We start from the raw sequence: 9,602 nt of genomic DNA, 5'->3' as shown, positions 1-9,602 counted from the left end.
TATTTTTTTTTTTTTTTTTTTTTTTAAAAAGAAGAAGAGGAAGACTGCAGACACTTTGAAAAGATGTTTTCCGGTATATAACTATACATGGACAATACCCATCCTAAAATTAGCGAGAAGGGAAAAAAGATGAGTAAATTATTTTTCCAAATCATGGCATGGAAAAAGATACAATTTCCATGCCATTCCAGACTTTACAATGCATTAACCATGTAAACAATAGACATTTTCAAGAAAACAGTCAATTAAGTACACACTATCTCCTAATTTTGAGAACCATACAACTAGATGTTGTTGATATTACTGTTTCGGTTTATGAGGAGAAATGAAGAAACACATTAAGAAAGGTTGTCAAAAGAAAATTATAATAATAGAACCATTCTTACCCGATCTTTTAGAATGTCCACTTCACTTCCAGATTTTACTTTTCTACCCAAAATTATTTCTAGCAACATCACTCCGAAGTCATAAACATCATTTTTGGCTTCATGTGTAACCCTGTGGTGTGATAGTTCATAGACAACAATTGTGTGAAACAATATTACTTGACTATATAATTAACAATAACAAAATAAACAAATCAAGTGTGCACGTGTGTACTTTTGAAAACACACACCCCATAACTAACAAGATATTAAATCTGATGATATGGAAATGAGAACGACCACAAATCATTCTTATCCTCAAACCAGTCAATAATTATGTGTAGTTAGTAAATAGGTAACCTATATACACCTCTCAGATAGGTTTTACTTTCAGCAGAGAGCAAAAGGAGGGGGGGGGGGGGGGGGGGGGGGGGGGAGATAGGTTTCACTGCAATTGCAACAGCTCATAGATTATATATATATATATATATATATGATTTAAGGCCTTTTCCTTAACAATATATTTTAAATTATTAATTGTATGACTCAAAACCATACAAAATTTCAATTGCAAACCTTGCATTAACAATAGGATCTTTGGATCCGCTAGGCAGGCTTCCATGACCAAACTGCAAGGATGAGGAGAGGGGGAATATAAATTCAAAGGATTTTCCCCAAGGAAAAGTACACCACTCAATAAAAAGAAAAGTTACCTTCACCATGTTCTCAGCTAATAAGGGCAAATTGTAACAGCTAATTTTTGCAACAAGGTTCTGATCCAATAAAATATCAGTTATTTTAAGATTATTGGAATATACACCAGGCACAATCCCCGTATGTAAAAATTGGATGCCCTTTGCTACTCCTATTGCAGCACTTATACGTTGTGTCCAAGTAAGAGAGTGTTGAGAATGTCCCTCTGCCAAATGAAAACAGTGACCAATCATTATGTTACTGTATAAAGTAACTCAAAATGTCATGATGGAGAACATAATGTGGCACCTAGATGCCACTACTCTATGGTCTAAAATTTAAAGAATGAATAATTTACGGATGGAAAAAATCACTCACACATTAGATGATAATCATAGGTACCTGAACTAAATGCATTCACTATATCATATAATGATCTTTACATATGATCAAAGGTAAATATATATAAAAAATAAAAAATAAATAAATAAATAAATCAACAATTCAAAGATAGTTCTGAAAATGGGATTTCATGTGGAGGAACCCTTTCAAAGAATGTTTGCAGACCCTAAGATCCTGCATACCACAAAGGGAGTTTGTATCCTCCAATCTGAGAATTAAATGTATGGATTAATAACATACCAGAGATCCAGCTCCTTAGTGTGCCATTTGGTACATATTCAAAGACAAAAAAAATTCTGCTGACACTTGAATCATCCAGGTAGCACTCAAAGCAGTGTCCCAAAGCACTGACCAAATGGCGATGCCTGAGTTTTAATATCAGCTCTATATGGTGCATAAAATTTTGAGTGCTGTAGCTTTTTTTCATTTTTAGGCATCTAACAGCTACAATAGAACCATCCTTTAGTCTGCCTCTGTACATCTGAGAACATGTAATTTGATAAGGATATTAAATACGCATCAAATAGCACTAATCTTAAAGAGAAATAGTTTGGCATTTGATTAACTGTGTACAAACAAGCTACCGGTTCATTTCAATTGAGAAAATGCGTAAATGTGTAATCAAGGCAGTTATGTTTGGCATATATACTAGAAAACTTTATCAAAGTAACCTATGACATACCAGAAGGAATCCCAAAAATTCTATGTGAGAATTAAATTTGAGAGTAGACTAAAGCTGCTTATGAGTCAAAAGTCTCATGTATATAGTAAAACAGAATGCATACCTGTCCATGAGAACCTTCACCCATGAAAGCAGATGTGTCAAAGTTGTTTGTAGCCTCCTCAAGCTCTTCCAATGAAAAGGTTCGATAAGCTGGAAGACCCAGTTCTCCCATATTCATTGTTTGAGATATATACCCTTCAGGGAGAATTAAGCATATGTCAGATACATGATAAAGTTGGAAGAATGCTTGGCTGCATCTTTTTCCTCTTTATTTCCTGTACTCTTTCTAATAAGTAAGAGGCTTGAATTGAATATAATGCACTTGAATACTGAAATCAATGCTCTTTTAAATATAGCACCTATTTACTGAACTCAATAATACCTTGTGATCCAACTACTTAGGCTGACTTTACAAAAACTTCCTTGCCATGTAACTCTTCATAGAGCTGTATTTAGTTATTTTAAAATTAGAGGAGCATTCAACTATTCGATGCAAACATCTTAAACCAGAATTTATTGGTGGAAGGCTCAAAGAAAGGTGAGTTCAGGGTCAATTTCAGGCCTTACTACATTCAACAGTGCAAGAATCACTAAATAAAATTCATACAAAATATGATCACAATTCCTTCAAACAGCTTGATGAAAGCATTATATTAATGGACAACTGATGAAGTTAAAAAGCATTTGATTCTGTAATAGCCAATACAGGTTTACCATTGAACGAGTAATTTAAGAAATGATTTATTTTGATCAAAGAACATTTATCTTTGTTGTTATTGGAACATCTAGAAAAAGACCTTATCTAAAATATTAATTTTATATGTGGGGTTATCCAAAAACAACATAAAACTGTATTTCACTCTGCATACTCATATTCAAAAATGCATACAAGCAGGTGTCTACACCTGTGCACACATGCACATGCACGCACGAGAGAGAGAGAGAGAGATGAAACCTTACTTGCATCCGAAAGTATCTTTGAGGTGTACCCAGTGGATGCACTCTCTGCTATTAATCTTGTTGGAGGTTTCTTAACCTTTGTTTCTCTCCTGGCATTTACTCTTCTAACCATCAAGTAAGCTAGTCCAAGAAGTGCAATTCCTCCAACAAGCCCTCCAATTATAGCCAAGAAAAGAACTGTTTTAGAAGCTTCTTTCTGATTCTTGTGATGTGGAGGAATGCCCACGGCTAAGGCTTCATTGCGACAAAATGAAAATGGATGTTGACTTTGTTTTCCAGTGGCCAAACAATTCCTGGCATACAGGACAACCCTTTCCTTAGAATCTGTCAGTAGACAGCTAGGTAGGCTTCCAGTCAAAAGATTTGAGGAAAAATCCACAAATTCAAGTTCAGAGCTGCAAGATAGATTTTCAAAAAGCATTCCTGTGAATTTGTTCCCTGCAATACTCAGATAAGTAATAGAAGGCAGTGATAACAAGGACGTTGGGAATCTTCCCACAAATGTATTGATAGACAAATCCAGCCATTGAAGCTGATAATAAGAGCTCACTTCAGCAGGGATGCCAGACCTGAACCTGTTCTTACTCAAGACAAGAGTAACCAACTTGTTGCCAAGTCGAGGGAATTGAGGTCCAAAAGCATTATCTTCCAAATCAAGCACTTGAAGGTTTGTCAAACGTTCAAAATCAGGCACTGCTCCATAAAAGTGGTTATGTGAAAGTGCAAGAACTCTAAGATTCTCCAAATTACTTAATGCACTTGGCAGAGACCCATTGAACGAATTTTTCTTCAAACTTAAAACAGTCAAAACCGGAAGTGAACCCAGCCAATCTGGTAGCTGGCCAGCAAACATATTGTCATCAAGTATTAGTGTCTGGAGGCTTGTTAGGGATGAAAGCTCTTGAGGAATGGAACCATACAGGAAATTGGAAGTCACATTAAATATTTCTAATGATGATAAACGCACAATTTTACCAGGTAAAGTGCCCCATAAACCGAGAGAGACCAATGTGAGAACCTTCAGGTCAGGAAGCTTAACTAGGGTGGTCACAAAGGAGTCTAAAGAAAAGTTCCGAGGTAAAAGTGGCATTCCCTTGTTGCCAATTATATGCAGCTGGGTTATGCTTCCTTCATAGCATATAACAGTTGAAGATGAATTTGCTTCAGTGTTGCAGAAATCTGTGTTGTTATTCCAGCTGCTTAAAACAACTGGAAAGTTTAGAAGTCGCTGAATTCGTAAAAGGGTCTGAACCTGGGAGGTTTGCAGTTGCTCTGAGTGATTGATGAAAAGCAAAAAAATAAAAATAACTAGAAGCTCATGATGGTGCAACATTTTTCCCATTGGCACCAGCAGTAAAGGCAAAGCACAGAAGGGATTTTACAGAGCTTTGAAAGAAGGAAATGGAAAAACAAAGTGCAGAGGTCTTATCACTATTACTGAAGATCATCTAATGAGTATTTAAAGACCATGAAATTCGTAGCTTCTTAACTACTAAAGCTCAAGCTTCCAGGATCACAAACAAAATTCCTGCAACAAAATATATATACATAAACAGATAACTCAACAGTTTTGTAAAAAGGGTACGTTACTAAGGACCCAAAAAAACCAAAAGAACTACTTCTTGATAATTATATACCAAAATCACAAAATCTTTCTTCTTCTTTTTTTCCTGGTCAAAGAGAAAAGAGAGAGAGAAAGCTGCATCGTCTATGTTGCAAATATTTTAATTTTTAATTCTATTCTTTATCTCAAACATGAATATTACCTATATATGCTTCATTAAAAGCTTACCTCTATAAACAATACACAAATCACTCATGACCTTCAGAGTTCGAATGTGCAAGTACTCTCCAAGCTCAAGATCGAGATAACCCAGTTAAATTTTTGTAGCCTGGGAACAAATACAATGCTTTATTTTCCTCTCAAAATCAAAACGAATAGATGCAGCCACTTCTGCCCCAAAACCTTTTGCTCAAGCCTGTGACCAAAACTATAGTCAATCAAAAGTTAAAAAAATTAGAGGATTATAACTTCCAAATGAAGTTAATAATCCCCCATAATTGTTTCCAAGACCACTGCAAACGCAAACCAAATCCAACTGAAATAAGAGAGAGATTGAGAGAGAGGTTTCAGATTTTGTAATATTCAGTGTGTACTTATGTCGGTGATCAATGTTTTGTGTTTGTAGAGTAGGTGATCTATGAACAAACTCTTATGTAATATTTTCATGTTAGTAATAATATAACTATACTTCTTTACTAAGCCAAAAATAAAAAATTACAAACAAACAAACCTTTGGACTTCAAAAACGACAAATACCCAACTCAGGTTAAGCAATAGTACATGCATCTCGGATCACACATTTTTATAAGAAATATAAAAAAAAAAAAAAAAAAAAAACCAGACAGAAGAAAGTTCATATCACACAAGTGTTTCAGATGACCCAATTGAACAAAACCCAAAAGTTTTTCAACACACATTCAACAGACCTGTCAAAAGAAGGGGCATCCAAATCTTACTGACACATAAAGAGACTCTTTTTCAGGAGAAGGTTTCTGTTTGGACACGCCAAGACAAGTAAGTGACACAAGTTCGAAACTCACACACAATATGACCTGGAAAGCTTCACCAGCCGACACTCCAATTTGCGAAATAATAAAAGAGGAAATAATCTCTTTCTCCATTACTTTATTTTGACCACCAATTTTTCAGAGGTCTTAAAGGGAAGCCATTGTTGAAGAAGAAAAAGCAAAAGAAAGAAAGAAAGATTCTTGCGGAGAAGGGAAGTCCCTTTATTCCACTGCGTGTGACCAAATCTTTACAGTCTCTGATTGTGGAGTCCAGCTGATTTTACAGGGAATTTAATGTTGAAGTTGATTTTTATTGTTATTGTTATTTTTAAATGTGATGCAAGCTCTCGCTTTCTGGTCCTGGATCTGGTAAAGCTTTGGCATTCTCTGGTTGTGTCACTTTATGACCGGTGGCCCCATGTTAACGTAGGCTGTTGCTTTTGGCGCCATTCTATCTCTTCGTCCTTTTTGTTTGTGATAAATATTCTATAGTCTGTATATTAATATTAATATTATATCCAAAAGTAGCATTTAGCCTGTTTGGTTAGAAAAAATGTATAGTTTTTAGTATTTATTATCAATTTTTATGGAACTCATTACTGTCGATACTATATTTTATCCGGTCCGATTTACGCATCAAAATAAAAATAAACAAAGATTTTAAAAAATTGAATAAATGTGCAAAATCATGAATTTTAAAGCAAAAAATGGTAAAAATAAGTACAACATGACTGGATGGTGAATAAAAAGGTTACTATATTTGAAAAATCCATTTTTGCAGCCATTAGGACCAAGACCCTAACCAAGTATGGTCAAAAAGACTTTCTCAAAAAAAAAAGTATGGTCAAAAAGTTGACTTTTTTATCCGACCGTTGGATTATATTAAATTTTGGATCATCTCATAGGACATATTTTTCCCTTCGAAACTATATTTTACTAGCCAAAATCGGAGTGAAAACAAATGAGATATCACCAAAATACCAAAAATCCTAATAAAATCTTCATTTTTTCAGAAAAATAAGCAGTTTTCAACTCGACTTTGCGCAATAGACTGTATCGATTGGGCGAGAACTGTAACAAGCAGGCTGGACCATCTTGAAGAACAAGGTCTCAGCTAATTTTCATCAAAATGGCTTAACGATATCTGTTTCGAATTGGAAGATATGAATTTTTCAAGAAAAAACATCACCGAATTTTTCAACTCTACATCACCTTCCTTCCGAGCGCTATATCTCGACAACCATAGCTCCAAATCAAGCGAGGCCATGACCATTGGAAACCAAACATCCAGAGCTTTCCGGCCATATAAAGTTTGAAGAAAATGGAGCTCAGAAAGGCCTCCAAACAACTACACGAAGATCATGCTAGAAATCGGAAAAAGAAGAAATAAGCTGATGGGGTGGCAAAAATGGGAGGCTAGCATAAGTGTAAAATGTTACAATTATGGACGGCTAGCATAAGTTACAATTATGCTAGCCTCCCATTTCCTCATTTCCACTATAAATTCCCCCCATTTTAGAGAAAAAGAGTGAAAAATAGAGAAATGGGGAGGAAAAAGTGAGAAAATAAAATAAAATAAAAAAGTGAGGAAATTCTGGAAAAATAAGCATTGAAATTCTGAAATTTCTCTCTATCTCTCTCTCTCTCTCTCTCTGGGAAACCCACCAAAAAAAAACTTCATCCATTTTTGTTTGTAATCTTGGTGGGTAAGGCTATAGGGATGGGTTAGTTTCTTAATAACTACACTCATCCCACCATCCTTATTATGTTGTAAACATCATTTCCATATATATAAAATCATTTCTTTTTATCTTACTTGTTGTTCATAGTTACTTTATTTTCCTATGTTCTTGTGTATATTTTGCATATATCTCTCTTTATTTCTATGTTCATATTATTGTTGATTGTTTATGTTATTATGCTTGTTTCCCTAGATGGGCATTGAACCATCTCCTAGGACTTGTATGGGAAGTACCCTTAGGGGGAAGAAATCTCATCCACCTAAGAATCTAGGGATTTTTACTATTCTTGCTTTTAATTTATGTCACCTCATTTATTTTCCAAGCAATCCCCTTCCCCTTTTAATATATGTCATCCCTTTTATTTTCCAAGCAAATCTCCTTCCCCTTTTAATTTATGTCATCTCATTTATTTTTCAAGCAATCCCCTTCCCCTTTTAATTTATGTCATCCCTTTAATTTCCTGCACAATCCCCCTCCCCTTTTACTTTATTGCACTTATATATATATATATATATATATATATATATATATAGATAGATAGATAGATAGATAGATAGGTGCAAAAGAAAAAACAGTGAGTTAATCCCACATTAGAAAATGAGTGTGTGTTAAAGAGGTTTAAAGTCTGTACTATGTATCCAAGAGTTAGGCCATTTTTGATATACATCACTGTCAGTTTCTTTAAGACCTTCTCTCATTTCCTCGTGTGTGTGTGTTAAAATAATTAGTATTCTCAAAAGAAAAAATAATTGATTAATCTCACATTGGAAAATGAGTATGAGTTAAAAATGTTTAAAGTTTGTGCTGTGTATCCAAGAGTTAGGCCCTTTTGGATATACTACTGTTAGTTTCTTTAAGACTTTCTTCTCTATCTCCGTGTGTGTATGTTAAAATAATTAGTATTCTAAATATATATATATATATATATATATATATTATACCTAAACACCTAAATGAAAAAAATATTTTCTATTTCATCCCTCTTAAATGGTTTTTAAACCTCCAATAAAGCACAATATGGATATGTCTCATAAGAATGGTTGATGGTTTAGAACTCCCATTTCCTTATGATGAAGAATCCATAAGGCTTGAAAGAGATTAAAATCTATTTAAGAGAGACATAAATAAAAAATAAAAAATAAAACGTTTAGTCAACCTTTACAATATTTCAACCCTTTAAATTTCTATACTCTTTACTTTTATGTCATTTAAATTTCTGCACTTTACTTTCCTTGCAATTTATTTTCTGCACTTTATTATTATTGTTTCTTTACATTTCTCATTATTAAGTTTACCATAAAATAAATATGCTTGGGTAAAACATTTCCCCTACACACTATTCTAAGAAAATGCCTTTTTAAAACCTTTTTCTAAAAAAAAAAATATATATATATATATATATATATAGTTATATGTTTTACCTTTTTCTTCTTAAAAGTTTTCAAAAAAAAAAATCCTTTTTTCAAAAGAGTTTTCAAAGAAATTTTTTTTATTCTTTTCTCCTTTTTTTTTTTTTTTTAAAAAAAAGGGGAAAATAAATGTTTTCAAAAAACAAAATGTTCTCAAAAAACATTTTCATACATAAAAATGTTTTTTTTAATGCTTCTTCAAAAAAATACATGTTTTTAGAAACACTTTTACCCCGTTGAAGAAATTTGTTTTTAAATAGTTGTTTTCAAAAAAAAAAAAAAATTGTGTTCTTTTCTTCATGAATTATGCTAGTACCACATAATTGGGCACAACTTTGTGCCACAACTTGCCACATAACGAGTTGTGATTAACAAAGGTGTGTCAGTGGGCCATGAGGGCACACACCTTTGTCAATCATAACTAGCCATTTAGCTAGTTGTGACACAAAGTTGTGCCCAATTATGTGATACTAGCATAATTCTTTCTTTCCTAAAGAGAGTCGAATTTATGCAAAAAAGAAATGTTTTAAAAAATAAATGTGTTTTACCATGTTGCCATGTTGGCTTTTCCCACAAAATATAATATATATATATATATATATATATATATATTCTCCCTTCCTTTAAAAAACTATAAAATAAAATAAAATAAAAAATCTTTTGAAGAAAATGTGTTTTTACCGCATTAAAAAAATAAAAAAAAGTTTTTTCTAGAGAAATTGTATCCAAAATCTTC

General features: G+C 33.3%; 1 protein-coding gene across 4 annotated transcripts; it reads right to left on the bottom strand.

Moving 5' to 3' along the window:
* Nucleotides 1–42: 42 nt before the first annotated feature.
* On the bottom strand, nt 43–6,012 carry LOC126693111 (probable inactive leucine-rich repeat receptor-like protein kinase At3g03770). Of its 4 annotated transcripts, none has more exons than XM_050388986.1 (8): nt 5,635–6,012; nt 4,937–5,123; nt 3,145–4,672; nt 2,246–2,379; nt 1,701–1,941; nt 1,079–1,284; nt 942–994; nt 43–498 (listed from the first exon to the last, which is right to left on the bottom strand). In XM_050388986.1, exons 3-8 carry the CDS (start codon nt 4,484–4,486, stop codon nt 363–365), a joined length of 2,112 nt encoding a protein of 703 aa, XP_050244943.1. In that variant the 5' UTR covers nt 4,487–4,672; nt 4,937–5,123; nt 5,635–6,012; the 3' UTR covers nt 43–362. The 4 variants fall into 4 exon arrangements, with proteins under 4 accessions (XP_050244943.1, XP_050244944.1, XP_050244946.1 ...); XM_050388987.1 differs by having other exon boundaries at nt 5,749–6,012; XM_050388989.1 differs by lacking the exon at nt 5,635–6,012 and adding an exon at nt 5,439–5,550.
* Between the last annotated feature and the right edge of the window lie 3,590 nt (nt 6,013–9,602).

This window comes from Quercus robur, chromosome 7 (genome assembly GCF_932294415.1).
Source record: "Quercus robur chromosome 7, dhQueRobu3.1, whole genome shotgun sequence".
NCBI classification, from domain to species: domain Eukaryota; kingdom Viridiplantae; phylum Streptophyta; class Magnoliopsida; order Fagales; family Fagaceae; genus Quercus; species Quercus robur.
Note: the sequence above shows the minus strand (reverse complement) of the source record. Positions and strands in the feature narration are given on the sequence as shown.